Below are 25,821 nucleotides of genomic sequence, written 5' to 3'. Positions count from 1 at the left end.
AGGTGTTGAGAATGGTATGGGAAAAGTCCTGACTATTTCCATGTCTTAATTGGGTTGATTGCATATATTTGGCACCTAGATCTATCTCACACCTCTCATTAATTAGTTAGTTCAATTTTACATTTACATTTCCACGTCTTTAGCCAAATCAACATTGCATTAAATAGGACTTTCTTGCATACTTCCTTGAGATAATTCAGACTTGACTTTGGCATCCCTTTATCCTTTGGGTTTCACTAATCCAACTTGAGTTATACTAAGAGTTATGCTTGGAAGCCCCTATTTCTCTTATATTTTGAATGTTAATGTGGAAGTGGTTAGTTAATGAATTAATATCGCATAGTTTATATTGTTAAATTCATTGGCCTCCATTTCACTACTAAAAAATATAATATACTAGGGTTGCAGGATGTCATGCACAAAGGATCACGTGCAAGTGGTATGTGAACAATTTGAGAAATAGTCTTACAACTGATAGAGACAATGACAAAGTTTGGGAAAAGAGCTTGTCCAAATAAATTGAGTTGGGAAATGTGAAAAGTGTTGTGTTAATAAGGATGGGGAGTCTAGAAGATGATTGATAAGTTGAGAGTGATTGTGTGTCCAAGAAGGGGAAATTGGGGCTTCTTAGGGAAAGGGGTAACCATCATATGTGGTCAATAGAAAGTGTCAAACAATGCTATTGTGTTGGGAGGATTTGAGATTAGAACTATTGATAGATGTTGAGAATGGTATGGGAAAAGTCCTAAAGTTGAAGAGGTCAAAGTCCCTATGAGAAGGGTAATAGACCAAGTGAAGAGTCCTATTGGCAAGTGTATAGTGATAGGACTTTAACATGAGAAAAGTTGGGTTGTAGAAGCCTAAATGCAAGGTCGATGAAGTTGGATGGGATCAGTTGCATGAAGAATGATATTAGTGATATCAGGAAGGAATATGCTGTCATAGGGTACACTAGGAGTTAAATAAGCAGTTGAAAGGGGTACGAGGACAAAGTTGAAGGATCGGGTTGTGATCAAAAGATGGGGATGACAATCAGTAAATTGCCATGCGATCAACACCTAGGTGTGGTCAGAGATTGAGGAGAACAAATATGTGGGGCATAGTGGTTAGAGAGGGTAGTTTGTGAGAGGCTAAGGGAGGCATTGAGTGGATGTGAGGCTTTGGTGACGAATTGAAGGGACTTGGCTTTGTTCCAAGAAAATTGAATTAGTTTAGGGACTTGAAGGAAGATGTTTGATGTGAGAAGTTGTATATCACTACTAGGTTAAAGAATCAGTCCTTAGCACATATGACAAATGCGTTGAACCACTATAGTCTGCATAAAATATTATTTCCATTTGATCAGAAATGGTAGATATTGCAACAAATAGTCACATATTGTAAAAGCATAAAAGCAATCATACAATCATTTTTGATGATTAATTTTAGGGATACAACCCCATGTGGTTATGTTTTATTAAACAATAAATAAATAAGTTGAGTTAGTTAGGGTAAAATTAATATTCTCAAACTCATATACAAATCTACATTTTTTTTTTGCATTTATAGATTTGAACTTGGCAATATTTGTTAAAAAAATGATGCGCAAAAAATAGGATGAAATGAAGACTAACAATATGCTCTTTTAACAATAACATTATTTATTTGCATTGAATACAATATAACACCAATTGGATGCAATTTTCTCACTTATTTAATTAATTATCATATCAAAACAACACTTACACTGAGAAGGTTCATCGTGCAGGTAATACAAAAAATAAAGAAAAGATTTAGATATGCAACATTATAGAATTAATTATACTAGAATTTAAAAAATTTTCGAATTCATCTTCATGCAAAAGCTATGGATTATTTTACTATTTAAAAATAAAAGAAAACACCCTTGAGTTGAGTTCCACAAGGCCAGGGCTTTTAACTAGTGATGCTAAGACCAAGTATTTCAAGACAAAGCTTGGAATATTGAGAGCCAAGAGAGTGATCAAATCGCTTCCAAGGTTTCCTTCTATGACAACACCATATGTGTATGAGCAAATATATTGGTAGAGGTACTTTTCATCGTAGGTTTCAAAGTTTAGGAAGTTTGTTGCTTGGTATGTTCAGATGGAAAAGTTGTAGAAATGGATGAGGTAGGGAGAATCAAGTTGAAGGAGGGAGATTTGGTGCTACATTTGTAGTTGAGGTAACACAACTCACTTGTTGTGTCCACCACCATCTTTTGTCTCTATTGTAGACTTCCCACTGTTACTTTGTCATCAAAGTAAAAACACTACAACTACATAATATTTTTTGCTAACAACTTACCACCTAAAATTGTTTGGCAGAATAAAACAAACGATAAATCATTAACTTGTAAGTCCATTTATAAAACCTATAGATATTAAGATATTTTAGAATCAATCTTATAATCTATCTTGTTTAATAATTGTTAAAAATATTTAATTATTATTATTTTATTTAATAATTTGAAATAATATTTGATTATTATATTTTCGATACTTCATTTATTTTTTAATAATTTCAACTAAATTTATGTAATTTATGAGAAAACTCACTTTAAGACTAAAATTCTAACTCTTTAGGATTTTGTTATTGATTAACTTAACACTATTATAAATATATTTTTAAAACACTTAAATTATGATAAATTAATATGGAAATTAATAATACCTCCAATATAATTTTCTCTTAATTGATATTTAGATTATGATTTCAAAAGCTTAAACTGAGTATAATCACGCACCCAAAAAAAAGGTCAAAAAAACCCTAGATCGGAGTGTTCGTTTGTTATGATTATATTAAACGGAAAACAAAACCCTAAATTCAACAGCACCTGTGGAAATCGGTTTTGGCTTGTCTCACTGTGGAAAAATCGTTCTTTGAGAGGGTTTCTTAAGTTTTTACTGCAATTTCTTCGCGTATAGTCTTACCGGCGTCCTTGACAGCAGAATTTCGAGGTAAGTTACTTGCCAAAATCTTACGATAGTTTGGCTATGAGCAACTTGGACGGGGGAGAGTAGACACTTTCCATCGTATTAGTTTCTGCTTTTTCTCTCCTTTTCTCTGCGGTTATGGAGTCTCACATGTTAATATTGTTAATAGTCTGTTGTTCTACGCATGCGGGGTATAAGTTGTATACATAAAGCTCTCTGCAATCTTTTCATGGAGCCTCCTTTTGTCATTCTGGTTTAGCTTTTCAAATCTCGAGAATTTCTGGCATTTAAATACTAATACGGTAATGTTTTCATTGGAGTTGTACTCGTGGTTTTCTTTTGGATCGGTGATTATTTTTTTGGAGAGGGTCACTCCACGGGCATGGCGGGAAGACTTGTCCGTGTCTGGGTGGGACTTTCAGGACGTTCGTTGTAATATATTACTTAGTTTTTACGTTGGTTATATTTTGTGATTTAGTTTTTTTAAATCGATCTCATAAGTGTCATTGAATGGAGCTGGATTTCACCTTGTATCTTAAGGAATTACTTTTTAATTTGTGTAGTCCTCTGAGTAATACTTGTCAATTTGTATAGTCTTTTGAGTTTTTTGATCAATAACATCATATGAATGTTCTTCCTCGTGAAAATTCAGCTCTTCACTTGCACTGATATTCTTTTCCAAATTTCCAAGTGCTTTTCTTTGAGCAGAGAGATAACCTGTTTTAAATCAATGTTCTGGAGCTAGCTCTCTTTTTCTTCTAAACATCTATCTTTCTTTATAGTGTCATAATTCTGCATGCTATTAATCTCCTTGCAAGCTACATCCTCTCTATGCAAATCTTTAGAAGCTTTTGCATTAATGCCCTTCACAAGTGCATGAACTTGCTCAATACTCAAAGAACCGCCATCCTGCTTAAAACAACCCCATTTTCTCCTTTATTCCCATTAGCCATTACTGTACTGATAATCATAAGATATGTTTGTCTACCATCCAAAAAAATTGCCCAGTCTCCTCAATCCCTTCCAAATAATCAAAAACATCTATTTTCTGCACACCAACACGCTCTGCTGCAGACCTATCTATTTCTACGAAACCATCAACTTCTTCATGTTTTTCTTTTATGTTCCCCCAAGTTTCCAGTACGGGGACGGTGGGACAGGTTTTCGGGACGACAATTTTTTTTGGTGATTTTGGAGAGGTGGGGGGACGGCAAATGGGGACCAGCTATATATATAGGGAAATTTGCAAATATACATGTCATTCATATGAAACTAAGCCAAGCATGTCATTTAAACACTATAGAACCATAACATACAACATTTGAATGCCATCTAGGAAATTATATCCGATTTCAGCACTCAATTGTCAAAATGCATATCAATATCAGTGAACAATATCATAATGATAAACATGATAAATCTGAAAATCTAAATCTAAATATGCCTAAAGCTATATGCCCAAAAGCTAGAGGGCTGCCATAAAGTAATAAGTATCATTGTATCATAATCATGTTGACGTTCAATATAAAAAACATAACATAGAGAAATGAAGCACACTGTTGCTCTTATTCTGCCTCTACCGGATTTGGAGGGGTGGGGCCCACCTCGACGACTTAGTAAGGAGCCTAAAATTATTTTTTTATATTCACTTTTTAATTTTTTTGCATTAAAAAAAATTAAAAATAAAAAAAATAAAAAAATTAAAACAAAAAAAATTGTTGGGGGACGTCTAGGTGTCCCCTTTCCGTACAGGGGACGGCCAACTGTGCCCATTTTTTTCCAGCCATCCCCAAGTTTCGGGGACGTCCCTTGGTAATTTGCCTTTTTTGGGGATGATTAGGGGACGTCTCATACCCGTCCCCTCGTCCCTGAGACGTCCCTATTTCTGAAACTCCTGGTTTTAGGTTGGGTACGTGTCCCTGGGGAACATAGTTTTTCTTCTAACCACCATGCTTCATTCTCAATTTATGGCCTCTCATCCATTTTGCGCTGCTAGTGTGTTCATCGTCAGGAATCCATTCATTTAAGTAAGAAAATTTCTTCTTATTAGTGGTCTCTTTTATGGAGATGAAATTGTAATCACCTTTTCAAATTCACCTGCAAATAGAATCCCCTATGTAATTATACCTAGAAATCTCTTAGAAGTCCTCATGATCTGGTGACATACTTGTAATGCTGTTAATTCTGGAAAAATGTGATCAATGGAACCGTTCCTTGGGCAAAGATATTATAATTAATTTCCATACATATTAAAACATAATTATTCATTGAATGATTATTTTTCAACCCTTCAAAAAACTGAAACACTAACATCGGATTTACTCATGTCATTCCATTCAGAAGATGTATCCAAATCGCTGGTAATTCTAAAGAAAAATTTAGAAAACAGGAAGGAAAAAAATGACTTGAGAAGAATATTAAATCTCTGAATCAATCAAAGAAAATTTATATCAAAAAACATATATTCATAATATTTCTTCTTTTTTTGGTTGTTAAAATTTTCTATATTACTGTCACTTCTCATTCGATAAACGAGGTCTCATTGTAATTTGTTGTAGATTCGTGGAAGAAAAGCTCAATGTTTTAAGATTAGTGGAAGCCCTTATTCATTCTAAGTGGCATGTGAGTCTAAAACATGCCGTGTGTGCTTGGTTTTCGCGGATCACACTGCTTGAAGAATCTTGTTGGCAGGGCTGTGAGGAGGAAGTCTAAAGATTTTTTAGAATTCGAGGAGTCGATGGGAAGGCAGATGAATTTTCTTTTGTTAGTGTTTTGACGTCATGTGTTGGTTTGAGGGAGATTCAATCTGGAGAGCAAGTTCATGGCCATGTTCCATGGAGTTTTGGGTATAGAGACGATTTGGGGAATGGGGATGTATTTGCATATGGGTATGACATAGTGATAGAGGATGACTGTTTAAGAAATGGGGGAATTTTTATATATATAGAGAAATTTCAAATATGTATATCATAACATTGATAGAGCATTTGTCATAGAAATTTTAGAAGCTTAATACATAGCATTAGGCTTAAATTGAGATTTTGCATGTGAATTGATAAGAAAATTAACAAAGTTTAAATGCTTTCATTGTCAGTATATGGCATACATATAGAGAAAATGGTCAAAGGTTCCACATTTCAACCATTGAATGACATGAAATTAAAAAATATAAATACTCTAACTAAAATGCTAAACAATAAACATGGAAGTCTTTAATAAGTTAATAATATATAACAGTCCATAATCAATAGATTGTAGGTCTAAGAGTCTAACTCAATTTGATTAGACCTTCTCTTGCAGCTCTTCTCCTTTGCCAGTGTGAAAATTAATTTTATTTTCTTCTCTTTGGTTATTTTATGCTTAGATTATGTTTTGGTATTTTTAAATATGGTTTAGGTGGCCTTTGGGGCTAGCCAGCCTTTTTTCGAAATTTAAAAATGTCTTATTTCTGATGACAACCCTTGACAACTTTTATTCCAAGTGCTGGTGTTTAGATGATGCATGCAAAGTCTGTGGTTCATGAATTGCTATAATTTCAGGATTTGTGTGGTAAGATAATCATGAAAAAGTTAATTGTGGGCTTGTGTCTAATTTGATTCTGATGACAACCCTTGACAACTTTTATTCCAAGTGCTGCTGTTTGGATGATGCATGAAAAGTGTGCAGTTTCATGAATTGCGATAATTTCAGGATTTGTGTGGCAAGTTAATCCTGAAAAAGCCTTGGCTATTCTAGCGAAATGCTGCAGGCTGACATAAAACCAAAGGATATCACCTTTTGCGGTGTATTTAAGGCATGTGCTAGTTTGAAAGTCCCAGAGCATGGCAAGCTGATTCATGCTCAGATGTTATAAATGGATTGAACTTACTATTTTTGCGGACAACAAATGGGGCGGTTATATAAAATATAGAGAATTTAAAACATATAAGAAAATATTCAATTTTTCATATGACATGATGATAAGTTTTTCATCATATTGACATATATGCTATAGAATCTCTAAAACACAACAGTATACTTCTTATCAGAGTTGAACAAATTAACATTTAATTTTAACTGCATTTACAATTTGTTGTCAATGTGCATATGATATATAATTGAAAATACCATATCCACAATCCAAATATGTAGCAATAGTAGGCAGTAGGCCAAGCAATGAAATCTTCTATTTTGTACAAGTTATTGATTATTAGTCATCTCTAACTATCAACTGAAGTAGCTGTAATTCAAGCTTGCAATGCATGGCATGGATACACATGGTTTATTAAACCAGTTCAATATCTTCAGATGATTGTTTTGGCGAATAATATTCTTGTACATACCTAAAGATTGATAACATAGACACTCAGCATGGAGCCACTAGATGCCTAATATATCCAGAACATAAAACATAAAGCTGGCAACATTAGTGTGTCCTGATAAAAATACGTGTCATCAGAAAGTTCAAAACTTTTGCTGTGCAATCTTTTTAACCTGCTAGAGAAAAACATCTTTCATTAAACCAACTTGCTATAGAAGACACTGAATTAGCCAGTTCCTTGATTGTTTATTGTCGTACTCAACATGCAATGTTTAAATTATAAGCTGACCAGCTCAACTTCAGCAATTTATTCGTAGATTTGAATGGAATTGCAATAGAGCTTCTCCAGTTTATGACATGCTCCACTATAAACAATCAAATAAAAGAGCAAGAGAATTTGAGTGAATCCAGTTTATTGCAATCGGGTTGAGACTGCCATATGAGTCTAGTTGTACGCAAGATTTCATCATCCAACCTACCTTTTACTTGGTGCCAAGCTCCAAGGCCCATGCTAACAGAGTAGATGCAGTATCAATAATCAATCTGTATATGTGCTTAGACTTAATAAATTCTTCACCAATATTACATGGGGACGTGTCCTCGACCTAACTTTGCCTATCCTAGTACCAAGGACATTTCAAAGACATCGGGATGGATAATGAACATTGCCCTCACGTCCCTGAGTTTTAAAAAAAAGACAAGGGGCATCTCAAAAACTTAGGGACTTCACGGAAGATTTGGGGGGATGGCTGGACATCCTAGGGACGACTAGGGACGCCTTGGAAGTCCCCTGGATGGATAGGCATCTCCAACATGATTGACTACATCTGCTGCATCTGCACTTAAAAACACATTTTACTTTTATAAAACTCTTACCTTTTTAATATTAAAGTGGGCCCTTCCTTCAAAGTTTGCCCTATTATGCTTGCATTGTTTGGTAGTTAATTCTTGCTATTTGGGGTCCTCTAATTAGTATTTGGTAATATTACATTATGAATCATGAAATTAAGAATGTTTTTACGGTCTTGTTGCATGCTCATAATCATATAGTAGATTGTTTGCAAGGTTTTGGGAAAGTATGAAAAGTGCATTACAGACCTAGAACATCCATCGTTATGTCATTTTGGGGCAGTACATCAGTGTTAGGTTGGTTTTGAGTTGATTTGGGTCCTTTGTGGAAGATTTGGTGAATTTTGAAGGTTGCATCAAGGTGCTATCTTGCTCTAATAGACCTATATCATGATCAGAACTATATAAGAGACCTATTTAACTTTGTATTAATATCAGCCCACTTACAATGAATTGGAGGTGTGGCAAACATCACATCAAGTGTCTTTAGTATGAATACTTCGTTAGCTATGAATTGGTAGTTTCCAAATAATGGTTATGCCCATACATCACTAACCGTAATAATGGTGGTTCAAATAGGTAGTGGGGTTTAATTTGAAATTTAAAAATATTTTTTAAATTTCGGTGGTAGGCTAAACGTGACTAATAAATTGAGCTCCCTTAGGTCTTTGAAAATGCCCCTCAATTTTGGAAAAGGAATGGTCCATTCTGAAAGTGTTTGCAATGTGATTTCCTTCTCGAAGTATATGTGTGAGTTTAATTTTTTTGAATTGCCCTAGCTTCTAGCTGATAATGTTTAGGATTTTTTTCAATCTTCTATGCATGAACTTCACCCTTTGAGATAGCATTAACAATGATTTGAGAATCTATCTCCAAGTGTAGTTGCTCAACCTTAATTTTTTGAGCAAGCTCAAATGCCAATAGTGTAAGCTTTGCTTTTGTATCATTATTAGTTGGATTCTCAAGCTTGCTCTTAGCCAAAGGTAAGCGCTTCCTTTGCCTCTGCTTCATTATTAGTACTATCCTCAAGCTTGCTTGTAGCCAATGCTAAAATATTACCTTCCATATCTTGTGCCATGCATCTAATGCCTCAGGGTCTTAAGTTCCTTCTGTACTCATTATCAAAATAAATTTTTACCCATCCTCAATTGATTTTTTTCCATTTGACAGCCAACCCCACATTGCTAGTAGGATTAACCCTTTAAAACCCATAAACAAGCAACATTTATGTTTAATTTCAATGTGTAAGGGTTCCATATAAACAGTGAATGGCACTATTATTGTCCATAAAATTCATTATCAGCTGTCACTTGACATACTTGACACTTACAATTCATATCTTAGTATGTAGTATTTTTACATTTTTTTTTGAATTACCACATGTATGTCAGTACTGCTCGCCTTCCATCCTCCTTGCTGTCCTTGAATTTAGACCCTTGACCTGTCTTTTCTTTGATATCTGCACCCCCCCGTCCCAATACTTGGTGGAATACTGGTTTATGCTAATTATAATACATTGTTATTGTTAATTGAATAATTTAACGAGGAAGTGACAAAGTCTTGGAGCTGAAGCAGATTATAGTGAGATACAATGACCTTTTTTTGAGAATTACAATGACATTATTCAAACAATTTCCTATTTCTGGCCTGGTTTTATATGATAACTTTCTTATTCTTAGAAAAGATGCTGTATTTTTCTTGAAGTAATTGGTTTGGACACGGATACAAATGCGAGTATGAGAACTTGGTATATAGAGTTCTTTTCTGGGGATTTGGATGCATTTGGGTATGTGTGTGTCATATATAACATTTTTAGGTGACTCTATAACACCCCCATGATCAAGTGAAAGACCAAGATAACTTCCACAAGAGATTAGCAAGACAATTGCATTAAGACGCAAAAATGATATTATTGATAACGAACATCAATGGACTCATAAGACATCACATTGATTAATTCTAATTGATTAAAATGTGCATAACATGCTTCCTTATATAGGAAAGGTTATAAGAGACAATGATTAGGAGAAGATAATCTATCACCTACACAACATGGAATTACATGTCCGCCAAAGGTGGATCATCCTCTGTTATGCAATGAAGTATGTGCAATGATGAGGATGATAATGTGATGTGTGCACTAAAGGTGGAGTGAAATATTAATGATCACCACCTAGAGTAGAATTGTTCGACACCATGTGTATAATTGAGGTGCAAGGTCCTAGCTGTCTCAATGACAATCTACTATGCAATGCATTATCCTAAATCAACTTAAGTAAAATGTAATTAATGAATATTTAGTTACATCAACTCCCCCCAACTTAGGGGAATGTGTTAATCTCAGATTGGTTTTGACAAATGAGTGTCAACACAAAGTTCATGCCAAACTAGTAATGCATGCCGAGTATGATATAGAAGATTGTGTCGAGTCACTCAAGTACTAAGAAGATAGACCATGTCGAGTGAAGTCAGAATTAGAATTAAAGTATGTGCGAGCATCAGTAACTTCAAGTGCCGAGCAACACAGATTGGACATATTTGTTTGTGATTGCACAAACAACTATGTAAACCGCTTTTCAGTCGACCAAAGGATAGAATACGATCTTTTGAAGATAAGAACGAATTTATATGCGGATTCCCTATGCAATTACATGCAACCAATCAGAAAAAGAGAAGAATTAAGCGGCAAAAAGGATGAATCTTAGTCATAGATTCATACCTAATCCTAAGTCTTCTAGTCTTCTTAAGGAGGACGAAACCCAAAACTTCATATGAGCGTGTAAGGAATTGAAGGAGAAGTATAGAGAAGTTTGCATGCGAAAAACAAAGCATTCATGGAGACTTAGAAGTTATAGAGAGTGAATTGCAAAATTAGTTGGAGGAGAATAAGAACAGAAAGATACAACAATTGTCACATCAGATTAGGAAGGATCAAGAAGAACACTATACGGATTTGATCTTTAATTAGGCAACCAGAGCCAATCACAAGATCTATGTTGAAACATCCTAACAGGTGATTTTAGTTAAATCTCCTAGGCAGAGTAGTCCTAATAGGTTGTTGTAAATCCTTTAACAGGGTGACATTCCAAGTGGATGTTCTGAAGTCCTTTAGCCAGGCACACTTCTAGCAGGCTGTTGAAATCCTCTAACAAGGTGGGACTTAATAGCCCTTTGAAGCCTTTAATAGGGCAGGCCTTTCACAAGGCAGATCATGTTTCATGGTCAAACCATTGTAACCTTAATTGGCTACACTTTATTGCTGCAGTAGTGAAGAATTGTGGGTGTCATCCCCACTCCAGTTTTACCTTCTCTTTGGAGGGTTTCTAGGTAATCATATTTGGTGTCAAATGTGTGATTGCTTATATGTTTACATGATTTAGATGTATGTGCTTTACATGTTATTTCAATTTATCTATTGAATGCATGAGATGGATGAGTGGTGAAAAGTTTTATGGGTTCATGTTTTAACTTTTGATTCACTTCCCCCCTCCGGAAGTTTACCTTTCCTTCTTGTGATTCCAACAGAATGCACTTAACTCACATTGCAAGATGGGTCCAGACTACAAGGGCATGTTAGGTACATGTGTATAGGATGCAATGCAACATATAGAATGCAATCTCTTATAAAGTGGAGAAAGAGGGTAAACCTCATGGGAAACCACCCCCCGCCAAAAAAAAATAAAAATAAAAGAAAGATGAAAACATACAAGATGCATGTATGGATGGACTACTCAAGACCCCCCAAGAACTACATACATCATAGAATAATCCCCCCATAGGAAGGATAGTAGGAGTTGTAGGAGGAGTTATTGGATCAACCTTTTGCTCTCAATATATGCAAATTCTTCAATATCCTCCAAGGTATAATCATCATAGGGAATATTATCTGCATTATCATGTGGAATGAGGCAATCTGAAGTAGGATCATCTAGAAAAGGAAGAACATGCAGATCTCGAAAAATCTCCCAAATAATTGTCCAAATTATGCGTGGGCATTGAATACTTCTCAATTTGGTGTAGATGTCATTGAACAGACACAATTGATGCTAGAACACCCTAGGATCAAATGAAGACCAAGATAACTTCTACTAGAGATTGGTAAGAAAATTGTATTAAGGTGCAAGAATGATATTATTGATAATAAACATTGATGGATTGATATGACATCACATTGATTGATTCCAATGGATTAATATGCACATAATAGGCCTCCTTATATAGGAAATGAGGTAAAAGACAATGATAAGGAGAAGATGACCTATCACCTACACAAAGTGGAATCACATGTCCACCAAAGACGGATCATCCTCCATTTTGCAATGAAGTATGTGAATTGATGAGAATGATAGTGTGATATGTGCACTAAAGGTGGAGTGAGATAGAGATATCAACTATCACCACCTTGAGTGTAATTCTCCAACACCATGTGCATAATTGAGGTGCAAACTCCTAGGTGTTTCAATGACAAACTACTATGCAATGCATCATCCTAAGTAAGCTTAAGTGAAATGTAATTTGTGAATATTTAATTACATCAACATATAATATACACAAAAATTAAAGAAATATACAAAATTGTAAAACTAAATCATTTGATATTATAATAATTCATCATTGATCAATGCCAAATGCCAAAGATAAATTATAAATACCAATTGATAGTTCAAAAGTTACCCAAACTTGTACATGAAAATTCTCAATGATCACAAGTCTATTGGAAAGTCTGGCACCATGTATTCACTCCCACTAGCAGGCACCTAAGCGCACTGGTGCGTGCATCTGCTTCCTATGTGCTTCACTTCCAATGGGCTTCCACATCTGATGTGCATCCCATAACTTAGATTGTTCTGAATGAGAAATTAAAGTCTTCTTTGTTTGTTGGTGTTCCGTGTTAGCTTTTGTACTTTATTCTTATTCGCCTTGGTACATATCTGTCACTATTTTGTTTCTCACTTTCCATATGCCATAGTTTGCCTGCTGGCAGTGCTATAAACATATACTTTTGAGTTTTATTTTTCTGAGTTTTCTAGAAAGCAGCTCTGTCAAAGTAATAGCATTCTTTTTTGCAACCTTATTTAACAAGGATTTAATATTCCTTGCCTTTAGTATTTGAATGAGGATATATTTTCACCTTATTTCTGTTTCTTTACCCAATAATTTGAATGTAATTTCTGCGGGTTTTCCATTTGTTCAAAGCAAATGTTTGTCGTCTCTGTTTCACTTCTACTGTTGTTTCCTTTTCCTTGTCTGGAGTTTACATCTTGAATGTTGATGGCAGAAATCTAATATAACTTTCCACTTTTTTTTCCTGAAATGAGCTCTTTATCAGCTAAATTATGCTGTTTAATATTTTGAACATATTCTGAACCATTGAGTATTTTACACAGGCTTGTTCTAAGTTGTTTGAAATCTTCCAAACAAGATGTCTAGCGAGGCTGCCTGTACTTATGCTGCATTGATGCTGCACGATGATGGCATTCCTATCACTGTATCCTTGAAAATATCGTTTTCTAAATATCTTTGCTTTTTATGTCATTATGAAGCTAGAATAGTCAGTATCAATCTAATGAGATAATACAAATAGTTTAAGCTGGGAATCTAAACTAAGAAATTTAAATGTTTTTATTGTATATCCTAAGGTGTTAGGCTGAGATCAGGACTTAAATATTGCTGTATGTAAATATTTGTAGCAGCACAAGTAGTCAGTCAAGTTTATTTCATTCTTGGGATTGGCAGGGAAAGTTAAGCAGTTGTGTATTTCTATGGCGAATGCTATATGTTAATGAGGTAGTGATAAAAATAAGTGGATTCCTTTTGGCTGTTACCCAATTCTTTTTGGTTCAACTTTGGAGGATACATGAAGCTCTTTAACTATATTAATAGGCCGAGAAAATTACCACTTTGGTGAAGGCTGCAAATGTTCAAATTGAGTCCTATTGGCCTAGTTTATTTGCCAAGTTGTTGGAGAAGAGAAACATTGAAGATCTAATCCTCAGTGTTGGATCTGGTAAGTCTATGCCATTTGATTCTTTAGGTTTTGGATTTTTGAGGTTCCTGTGAAGTCTAGTATATTTACAGTGATTTAAAATTGGTATTTGTGTAAATGCAATTAATATATATTGTATAAAGAAAACAAAACATCAAAAGTTTGGTCACGCAAGCACAAATCTAATATAACAAGATAGATATTGTAAATTAAAATCTTAATATGAAACTATATACAAATAATTATTTTTAATGATATGTTATATATGCCTTTCGATGTATAAAGAATTAATTGTGTATTCTTATATTTTTCATATCTAGCTACATCTGTTTCAGGGCTTTTAAAAATTTGCTTATCTACATTTGATATCATGGTCCAATCTGATATTGTATCTGTTATGGATTCAACTTTTCTTGAGTGGATGCAACATTATTTACATAGTTGTAGTTGTAAACATATATTGGTTATTATGTGTGTTGGTTTCATCTATCTTTATGTAAAACTTTTAGTGCTAGTTTGTCATTTCAATGCATATTTTAAAATTTTTTTAATGTCAATTTGAAACCTTTTTGATAGGTTAATGACAGTTTAATCTTAGCCCTTCTCCTCTGGCTAAATAAACTGTTTATACTAGAGTTCAAATCTTGGAAAGAGATTTTATGATAAAAAGCTTTGACGCTAATCGAAAGCCAAGCAAAGCCAATGGAAAAAGGCTTTTGAATCAATTTTAGACCTTTGCTGTTGGACCAAACAAAGCCCAATGACATACACAACGATTAACAACTTGAACAGAACGTATTAGAGGTGAAATCGTGATGTAATTTGTGCAGCAAACATAAGTCTTGGAGGAAGACTTACTTACCTTACATTTAAATTTCACCAGACCTACACATTAATATGCATTGTAGATTTTTACAATAGGCTTCACAACTCTTGTTTCCTGCAATGGAATTCACCAAGCTTTTTGTGGATGCATAAAATCCACCAAAACATAGAAAAATTACAAGCTTAACAGGATGTTTTTATATCACAGATTCTTCCTAGCTTATACTATTACATGGTTACTTTTTATTAGGTCAACTGGGATGAAACTTTAGGTCATTGAGAGATTTTTCTTTTATAGTTTTATTCAAGGTGATTTAGACCTAACATAAGATTGGGTCTAATGAACTCAATTATCTAATTTGACATTGAGTACAGTGACGAACTGAACTAATATACTAACTTGAACTGAACTCAATTATCTAATTTGACATTGAGTACAGTGACAAACTGAACTAATGTACTAACTTGGACTTATTTCTAGTTCAACTACATGAGGTAAATATTAATGAATTATTCACATTGCAATTAGTTATTTGTATAAAACAATCAAACCTAAGACACCTGAGCTAGACCTAATTTAACTTGGTAAAGAAAGGTTTATTTATGTTAATTTTTATACACTGACAATGATAATAAATTAGTTTGAGAAGCATGTTACTTGTTCGAATTACCTGTACGTAGTCTTGGCTGGAACCTAGAAGATTATTTTTGATAACTAGTGCGAGTACATGGATGGACACTAGTATGGAAGGTCAGAACTTTTGTAGCCTGTAGTAGTCATATTGTTTGCATGTTCATTCATAGCTCTTGATCCCTGCAGATATTTAATGGGGTGACACTATAGATATTTAATGGGGCGACACTATAAATTTTTAGAAATTCAGATGTATTATCTGCAAATTTCAAAACCTTGTATATGAAATCATAAACACGAATAACATTCATCCATAAATGCAAAATATGTGCGTAGAATTGTAGCAGAATGGCAGTGCATGCACACAATATAATGTTTGATTGTAAAGGAACTATAATCGAGGATGACTGAGTCCTTTTCCTCATGACTGGTCATCATCTGTTGGATATGGTTAAAAGCTTCATCATGCAGTAACAATCAGTCTAACCGATGAAGCACTCCTTGTTGGTCCTGCATAGGAAAACATGGTAATTTTATATGCAATGTAAGAACACAAATGGTCTGGATCCTAGGAGATATCAAAGGATGACAGCTTAAATTGTTAAGCAAGTTTACAGAGATCTTAAATAACGTTTCATGCAATGGTGAATGTGAGAGACATTAGAGCTTTTGAAAAGTTCATCAGAAATTTTATTTTATGGTTCACTCCTGAAGAGATTTACGGATGTCTATCTTCCCGTAGTCTTTGATGATGATTTCTAGCTGTCTTCCTTGTGATATCTGATACAATAATCAAAATGTGCACGGAGAGTGAAGAAAACTTATGGAAGATGAAAGAGTTGCTCTTTCATGGATGAGTCCTTACATTCTGTTAGTGGGTGAGGGTATCAATTTAATATTTGATTACCTTGTCATCGACCCATCTGTATTAGAGGCTCTGTTTTTATGCAGCTTCATAAAGGTCCTCCTGACATAACTGTAGAGAATAAATGACAGAAACCGGGGGAGAGGAGATGTAGATGCTAGGCTGATTGGGAAAGCTGTAAAGAGAGGTGGCTTGAGAAACTCAAGTGTGGGGGACAATGTCAGGGTGAGGGGTGCTTTTGTATTGGAGGCTCTGTTTTTATTCACCTACAAGAAAGTTCTCCTGACATGATCTGGAGAGAATGAATGGCAGAAACTGGGGGAGAGGAGGGAAGCTGTATAGAGAGATGGCTTGAAAAACTCGAGTGTGGGAGACAATATCAGGGTGAGGGGTGCTTTTGAGGGGTATGCTAGGATATTTTGGGAGAATGGTGGAGGGCATGGAGGAGTCCAAATTGCTGTGAGTTCAGAAAAGCACGTTTCTACTCTCGAATTAGATGCCAGAAGGCTCTCTGAGTATCGCATGGGGAATATATTATTAACTGTAAACAATTTTTACTTATTATTATTTTATTGATTTCTTTTTAATCATTTTTTATATTGTGCCCTTTATCTGATCCACGTTTTGATTTTAGTAAGTCTTGATCTGGCTCAGCATCATCTTCAATGCTGCTTTAGCATAGTGCTCCTTTAAGGTCAATTGACAGGTGTTAGGAACCTGTGTGTTCCTTCTGTTTATTTTGTCAGAGTAGTGTTGTTGGACGCATATGCTTTGTAAGTCGTCCCGTGAGTATATTTTATTATCCCACATGCATAGGTAGTATTACTTTTCTAGATCGTACTCAGTATATAAGAATAGGTTGAGGCCCTTGATGGGCACGGACGAATTTATTGTATTGAGCTTGCTCAAAGGAGGTTACCCCCTCGAAGTGGCCTGCGATCAGTAGATTCATTCCGAGTTCTGCTATCACTTTGTATTCTGTTATTTCGAGCATTCTCACGATATTGCTATAAGGAGGTTCTTCACATCTGGTATCAGAGCACTCTCTTGGGCTCGCTGGGTGGAAATTACATCAAATTTTTTTTTCTGTCGTGGCCTTCAGGTTCCTCTCACTTCCAATATCTCTTGTTATTGCGATAACTCTTTTCAATTGTTCTGTCTGTGCGTGAATTTTTCTAAGTCGATTGTTCAAAAAAAAAAAAAAAAAAAAAAAAAAAAAAAGAGAGTAAAAATTTTTCTGTTTTTTAGTCGTAGCTTCCTTGTTTGCTTTCTGTTTCTGCTCATACTTCCGCAGAACGTCTGCAATATCATTTCGCATACTTCCTTCCTTGGCGACCCAACCCCAAATTTTACATATCAAAGCCCTAAATCCCTCATTTATCTAATTTTAGGGTTTGCCCTATTTTTTTCACCTCTCATCCAATCGCCACCAAACTGAGCCACAAGATTCAATTCCTCATTTTGCTCCCTTATCCCTCTTGGACTGTTCGCCTCATTTCGCCTCCCTACCCTTGAAACCCTCACTTTTCTGTTTCCCTTGTCCCCAGATAGTCTCCCACCACCCGTCGAACACCCATTTCCTATCTGAGTTTTACCCAAATCCAAGTTTGCCGTAACTAAAAAAGTTTTTGTTTCTCATCTTCTACCCATTCCAACAAAAAAAAAAAAAAAAAAAAAAAAAAAAAAAAACCCTTGCTTTATGGTTGTTACGCGTACAGGAGCAAAAATCATGGAAGAAGAAATGGCATCAATCAAAACCAAACTTCAAGATCTGGATGACAAAATTCTGGGTCTTAACTTTCAGCAGTCAGCCATGAGCCGAAACCATTCAGGAGATACTGGGTCCTCTTCTGGCAATTTCCGTGGACCAAAGCTTGATTTTTCACGCTTCGATGGTTCTGATCCGACTGGATGGATCTATAGGGCAGAGCAGTATTTCAGCTTGCATAATACTTTGGATAACCACAAAGTCCCCCTTGCATCTTTTCATTTGGAACATGAAGCTCTTCAATGGTTCCGTTGGTACATCAAGGCTAATGTAGGCCCAACATGGAGAGAATTGTGCACCCTCATTTTGGAGCGCTTTGGCCCTAGTTCCTTTGATGATTTCACAGGAGCACTTACTAAACTGCGTCAAACAGGCACTGTAAGAGAATACCAGACAGAGTTTGAAAAATTAGCTAATCACACAGAGGGCTTGTCTGATGAATTCTTCCGTAGTTGTTTTGTCAGTGGTCTGAAGGATGCACTTTGCTCAGAAGTCAAAATGTTTCGACCGACTACAATGATGGAAGCCCTTGGGTTGGCTAAGTTAGCGGAAGACAAGATTAGTGCTCTACAACGCTCCAGATCTAATTTTGTTCCATTCAGAAATACAGGTTCTCACAACCCTCCAGTCATACCAGCTCCCAGAACTACTCCGATCAAGCACTTGTCTGAAACAGAGATGCGAGTCAGGCGAGACAAAGGGCTTTGTTATAATTGTGATGAGAAATGGTCTCGGGGCCATAGATGTGTTCAGCAAAAGCTCTATCTCTTGGATGTGGATTCTCCACCGGAACTGGAAGAATATGTAGATGCTCAGGAAACAGTGGATGATGCGGTTGAGCCTCACCAGCCTGAACCTCCTTCACCAGAAGCTCCACCAGAGATATCTGTCCATGCTTTGGCAGGAGTCACTACTCCACAAACCATGCGGGTCCAGGGTTTCTTCAAGAAGATCCCTCTTACTATACTCATTGATTCTGGTAGCACTCATAACTTCATTGATCCACGAATAGCCAAACAGGCTGATTGCTTTATCCATCCCTGCTCTAGCTTTGAAGTCATGATTGCCAATGGGGGCACTTTACCTTGTAAAGGGAAATGTCGCAATGTGCGTCTCTCTATTGGAGATTATAACATGCGCTCTGACATGTTTGCCTTACCCTTAGGTGGCTGTGATGTGGTTTTGGGTGCCCAATGGTTACGCACTCTTGGCCCCATTCTCTGGGATTTTGCTGAACTTTGGATGCAGTTTTCAGCCGAGGGGCACCAACACACTTTGAAAGGCTTACAACCAGGGTCTCTCAGCATCATCAGTTCACACCGTATGGAAAAACTTCTTAAGAAGAATTCACATGGTGTCATCGCTCAGCTCCATTCCATTCAGATGCAGCCATCAGCAGTCTCTAGCACTCCTGCCGATCTCCAACACATTTTGGACAAGTATTCTGGTGTATTTGCTGAACCTGTGGGATTACCTCCTTCTCGTCCAGAGGACCACCGTATTCAGCTCCTTCCTGGCAGTGTTCCGCCCAACATCAGGCCCTACCGCTACCCATTTCATCAGAAGACCGAAATCGAGATACTTGTCCGTGACTTACTGAAGCAAGGTATTATTCGCCCTAGTACCAGTTCCTTTTCTTCTCCAGTTCTGCTTGTTCGCAAAAAAGATGGGTCATGGCGACTCTGCATTGATTTCCGAGAACTTAATCATCTCACTATAAAGGACAAGTTCCCCATTCCAGTTGTTGATGAACTTCTTGATGAACTTCATGGGGCTCATTTTTTCTCCAAGTTAGATCTTCGTTCTGGGTATCATCAAATTCGGGTTAATGAGGAGGATATACCTAAAACTGCCTTCCGCACACATGATGGTCACTATGAATTTTTAGTCATGCCCTTTGGCCTCACGAATGCTCCTTCAACATTTCAGGCAGTGATGAATAACATATTTCGACCATACCTCCGAAAATTCATTCTGGTCTTCTTTGATGATATCCTCATATATAGCAAAACTTGGGCTGAGCATCTCCATCATCTGGAGCTTGTCTTGCAACTTCTCTCTGATCATCAACTCTGTGCAAAACTATCTAAATGTGTGTTTGGCCAGGAGGAAGTGGAGTATCTCGGGCATATTGTTGCACACCATGGAGTGCGGGTGGATCCTACAAAAATAGATGCCATGAAAACTTGGCCGCATCCTAAAACTCTCAAGAGCCTTCGGGGTTTTTTGGGGTTGACTGGCTACTACCGCAAGTTTGTCAAAGATTACGGAAAAATTGCAGCACCATTGACAGCTCTGTTAAAAAAGGATGCCTTCTCCTGGACCCCTGTTGCTGAGACTGCATTTGAACAACTGAAACAGGCTATGTGCAGTACACCTGTTCTCGCGATGCCAGATTTTTCCAAACCCTTCACTATTGAGAGTGATGCTTGCGGCAATGGATTGGGTGCTGTTCTCCTGCAAGATGACCATCCTATTGCGTTCACTAGCAAAGCCCTCTCTGGTAAGAATCTAGCCCTCTCTACTTATGAAAAAGAAATGATGGCTATTTTGCATGCTGTACAGAAGTGGCGGCCATACCTCTTAGGGAGTCATTTTTGCATCAGAACCGATCACCAAAGTCTGAAATACTTCCTGGAACAACGGGTATCCTCTCCTACACAACAGAAATGGGTCAGCAAACTCATGGGGTATGATTATGAGATCACCTACAAGAAGGGTAAGGAGAATATTGTGGCAGATGCTCTTTCTCGCACATTTGATAATCAAGCTTCCCTTTCCGCTATTTCTATGCCCATTCCCAATTGGTTAGCGTCTGTTCAGCAGGGCTATGACAGTGACTCTTCTTTATCTCAAATCATTCACCAGCTAGCCAATAATCCTTCTGCTATACCACATTACTCTTGGGATGGTGCTTCTCTTCGATACAAGGGTCGGCTAGTGCTTCCTCAGAACCCAGCTCTACATCAGGCTATTTTTTATGAACTCCATGCTTCTCCTTCAGCAGGGCACTCAGGCTTCCTCAAAACTTATGAGCGAGCAAGGAGAAACTTCTTTTGGAAAGGGATGAAACAGACGATTCACAAGATGGTGGCTGAATGTGATACTTGCCAACGCCACAAGGGTGAAACGACCCTCCTTCCTGGCTTGCTCGAACCATTGCCCATCCCTACACGGATTTGGACTGATATTTCTATGGATTTCATTGAAGGGCTTCCTAAATCCGGTGGCAAGACAGTGATCTTGGTTGTGGTTGATCGTCTCTCGAAATATAGTCATTTTTGTGCCCTCAGCCACCCCTATACTGCCTCCTCTGTTGCACAAATCTTCATGGACCAGATATTTCGTCTTCATGGACTCCCTTCTTCCATTGTCTCTGATCGTGATGCAACTTTTACCAGTCATTTTTGGACTGAACTGTTTCAGAAAACTGGCACCAAACTGAAGATGAGTTCGGGCTATCACCCACAAACTGATGGTCAAACTGAAATTGTCAATAAATGCTTGGAAACTTATCTTCGTTGCTTCACTTCCGAACAGCAACATCAGTGGGCCAAGTGGCTCCCTTTAGCTGAATGGTGGTACAATACCTCTTACCACACTGCCTCTAAAATGACTCCATATGAAGCAGTCTATGGTCAGGCACCTCCAGTGCTCCTTCCCTACACTCCCAACAGCTCACCAGTCCAGGCAGTTGACATAGTTCTCCGCAGCAGGGATCAGATTCTTCGTACCTTACAGGATAATCTTCACATGGCTCGTAATCGGATGAAACAGCAAGCAGATCAACACCGTTCTGAGCGCTCATTTCAAGTTGGGGATATGGTTTTTCTTTGTCTACAGCCATACAAACAATCCTCCCTAAAGCTGAAAGGGCGTCATAAGCTGGCCCCAAAATTTTATGGGCCTTATAAGGTTCTGCAGAAGATTGGTTCAGTTGCTTATAAACTGGAACTTCCTCCTTCTTCCCGCATTCATCCAGTCTTTCATGTTTCTTGTCTAAAGAAAGTTCTGGGTACCACTGTCAGAGCACAAACTACTCTCCCTGAAATGGATACGGAAGGATCCATTATCCTGGAGCCGGTGGCAATCATTGACCAGCGCACTCGCCAGCTTCGCTCTCGCTCCATCTCTGAGGTCTTGATTCAGTGGCATGGCATGCAACCAGAGGATGCTACCTGGGAACCCCTTCTTCAGATTCAACAACAATTTCCACACCTTAAGCTTTGAGGACAAAGCTTTTTTCTAAGGGAGAGGGGATGTTAGGAACCTGTGTGTTCCTTCTGTTTATTTTGTCAGAGTAGTGTTGTTGGACGCATATGCTTTGTAAGTCGTCCCGTGAGTATATTTTATTATCCCACATGCATAGGTAGTATTACTTTTCTAGATCGTACTCAGTATATAAGAATAGGTTGAGGCCCTTGATGGGCACGGACGAATTTATTGTATTGAGCTTGCTCAAAGGAGGTTACCCCCTCGAAGTGGCCTGCGATCAGTAGATTCATTCCGAGTTCTGCTATCACTTTGTATTCTGTTATTTCGAGCATTCTCACGATATTGCTATAAGGAGGTTCTTCACAACAGGTTAATGTGTGGCATATTAGTTGAATAACAGCTGTGCCTTCTCCCTTCTCTTGCCTAGTGGAGGTCTTTTTTGCAGCTTGGTAGAAAGTAGGAATACACACTAACCATGATATAATAGCTCTGAGCTTATGGCTCTTTTTAAAATTCTCTAATAACAAGAAATGCCATTGGGAAAACACTCTTTTCCGAGTAGCACTATCTGTGGAATAAATGTCCAGCATGTCTAGGAGAAACAATTTGCCTTATTTTCTCCTTTCAGGGACTTCACTTCATGTTTCTCATCCTAAAGATTTTGAATAATGGCTTGAAAAAGTGTTCGTGCCTGAAACCGAAATGAACAGCTCACAATGTGATATCTTGGATCCTTGCATGAAGAGTATTTTAAAATTCTGCTAGTGGGGAGTTCGCAGTTACAAATCTTGCACGGAAGCAAGAGAACTTGAAATGCCTTCCATGAATTCAAGTGTTAGATATTCCCGTTAGAACTTTCGGCTCCTTTAAGGTGTGGGCTTGGGTTGGCTTGGGCTAACTTATGGAGCCATCAGAAAGACTATACAGAACTTCCAGAGGCAGAGAAAGGTATACTCAAAACGTAAAACATTAAAGGTGAAATACGCCTTGGGAGGAGCTGAAACATCTTTGACATATCAAGCAATTTCCTCTTAGCATGGAATCTTTACCTGTATTAATGGCTAAGATATCGGTGCATCTGGAAAAGTTGCAGGTGCGGGTTCATTTGGGTGTGCTGGTGCTGCACTGGTGCGCCCAGGAAGTTGTAAAGAATATGCCAAAAGGTGCATTGGATACTACTGATTTTGATGGACATATGAGGTTGATGAGAGAGGTGACGGTCGAGTTGCCTATCTATTTGGCTAATTCATTGAATAGCATGTGGTTGGAAGGACAGAAAACTACTGGGATCAAAATCTTGCCCCAGTTTGACTGGGGAGAGAAGAAAACTGCTGCGATGGAGATCGTGGTGGCCATGAGCCTGAGTTTGACTTAGAACATTTTTTTGGAGATTGTAGTTCTCTTTTGGAGACATCAAGACTGTATTCTTACTGGTGTTCAAATTTTTTTATCAGAAACTTTCGATAATGGTTGCTTCGATGCAGTTGGTCTTGGGAGCGACACAGGGCAGAGAAGGGGTCTTGAACTGAATGCTCTAAAGAACAGAAAACTCTAAAGAATGATACTCAGGCCGAGAGACAGGGTGCCTTGGTTGACATGGAGCAAAGTCGGCAATAAAGGCAGGGAACAGTGTTGCAGGGAGTGTTGCATTATTAGACTTATTTTAATAGTTTAAAAAAATAAATAAATTGGCAACAATATATAATCTAATATTTTGAAATAGAATACAAATGCAATATTAAAAATTAGATATAATAAAATACATTAGATCTGAAATATGTTTAAAAAAGTATTAAATAAATAAATAAACAAATATATATATATATATATATATATATATGCACAATTATGTATACATATATATATGTATATATACATATGCACACGTATGTATACATATATACATGTGTATATACATATATGTGTGTGTGTGTGTATGTATGGTATGGTCTTGAACTGAATGCTCTAAAGAACGGAAAACTCTGAAGAATGGTACGGAGCCCGAGAGACAGAGTGGCCTTGGTTGACATGGAGCAAAGTTGGCAATAAAGGCAGGGAACAGCGTTGCAGGGAGTGTTGTATTATTAGACTTATTTTAATAGTAGTTTAAAAAAAAATTAAATCTGCAACAATATATAATCTAATATTTTGAAATAGAATACCACTGCAATAAAAAAATTTAGATATAATAAAATACATTAGATCTGAAATATATTTAAAAAATATAAATAAATAAATAAATATATATTTGTATATGCATGTGTATATACATACATATATACATAGATATATATACAAACATATATACATACATACATATATATATTGACATCCAAACGCATCCAAAATTCAAAAAACAAATTCCTGCACCCGCATCGAGATTGATATATTGTCCAGGGGAAATTGAGTGAAGCTGCAGGTCATAAATGACAACATAACACCAGAAGCAGCTAACAACCTCTATAAGGATATTCATTGGCAGGGAACGGACTGGAAATAAGCTAATAATAACCCTCCATTCTATCTCGCTCAATTAAAGATTTAGATTTTCTTGTTATATTATGGGGGTCAATTTGGAAGTGGTTTTCTTTCCAACTATGAGATTGTGCCCACTCCATTAGTTGAAATGCGGTCAGATACAGGTTATCCTGGTCAACTGCAGCTATAATTGGTTTGTTTTTACCAGCTAACAATTTATCACTTAATATGTTATATAATTAAATGAACATAAAGTTATTGGATTTGTAAATAATAAAATCTAGAATCTTGGTTTGGAAAATAAAAGGTCATAATAACCAACAGTATATTATTTCTTTATACTTAAAACAGTGGCTATTTTTTTCTTTTTATGAATCGGAGAGTCTGCCTATTATTGCATATTAAATCTAAAATTGTTTTTGTCCCTCAAATTAGTCCTCTCTGATCTAATTCTAATTCCAACTTTTTATTTGGTAGGCGGTGGTGGTGCTGTAGCTGTGGTGGCAGCAGCTCCATCTGGTGGCGACAGTGGTGCTGCTCCTGCTGGACCACCATCTGAAGAGAAGGTTAGTGTTTACGAATAATGTTTTTAATGTGCTTCTCTAGGGGATGTTTGATAGATCAATTGCTTTACTTTTGTCTCTTAATGGTACCTTGATGCTGGATTTGGAATTCTTTTCTTATGCATTTTGTGTAAAACAGGAGGAGGCCAAGGAGGAGAGTGATGATGACATGGGTTTCGGCTTGTTTGACTAAGTTCTTTTGGAGGAAAACATCTAATTTATGCTGATTAAAAATCAACATTTTGTTTTTTGTTATCCTTTCAGAAATGCATGATGAAGAGTGTATTTATGTGCAAATTTTGCGGCACACATTGCATTGTAGATGTGTATGGCTTACATTTTTGCTAGAATTAATACAGATGTCTACTGGGAAAGTTGTTACATGAGTCGGTAGCAGTCAAAATT

General features: G+C 36.8%; 1 protein-coding gene across 1 annotated transcript; it reads left to right on the top strand.

Moving 5' to 3' along the window:
* Positions 1-2,825: 2,825 nt before the first annotated feature.
* On the top strand, positions 2,826-25,799 carry LOC149541318 (large ribosomal subunit protein P1w-like). Its single transcript, XM_089796607.1, has 5 exons — positions 2,826-2,957; positions 13,470-13,570; positions 13,966-14,089; positions 25,331-25,419; positions 25,556-25,799. Exons 2-5 carry the CDS (start codon positions 13,505-13,507, stop codon positions 25,607-25,609), a joined length of 333 nt encoding a protein of 110 aa, XP_089652733.1. The 5' UTR covers positions 2,826-2,957; positions 13,470-13,504; the 3' UTR covers positions 25,610-25,799.
* The last annotated feature ends 22 nt before the right edge of the window (positions 25,800-25,821 follow it).

Source organism: Cupressus sempervirens, chromosome 8 (assembly GCF_028749045.1).
Source record: "Cupressus sempervirens isolate cs-2001-9-10 chromosome 8, ASM2874904v1, whole genome shotgun sequence".
Lineage (NCBI taxonomy): Eukaryota > Viridiplantae > Streptophyta > Pinopsida > Cupressales > Cupressaceae > Cupressus > Cupressus sempervirens.
This window is presented reverse-complemented; position numbering and strand designations above follow the sequence as displayed.

Excerpts from the sequence above, each read along its gene's own strand:
- LOC149541318 (XM_089796607.1), top strand. The coding sequence starts at position 13,505 with ATGTCTAGCGAGGCTGCCTGTACTTATGCTGCATTGATGCTGCACGAT. Across the intron at positions 13,571-13,965 it reads ATGATGGCATTCCTATCACT|GCCGAGAAAATTACCACTTT; the intron begins GTATCCTTGAAA and ends CTATATTAATAG. Across the intron at positions 25,420-25,555 it reads GACCACCATCTGAAGAGAAG|GAGGAGGCCAAGGAGGAGAG; the intron begins GTTAGTGTTTAC and ends TGTGTAAAACAG.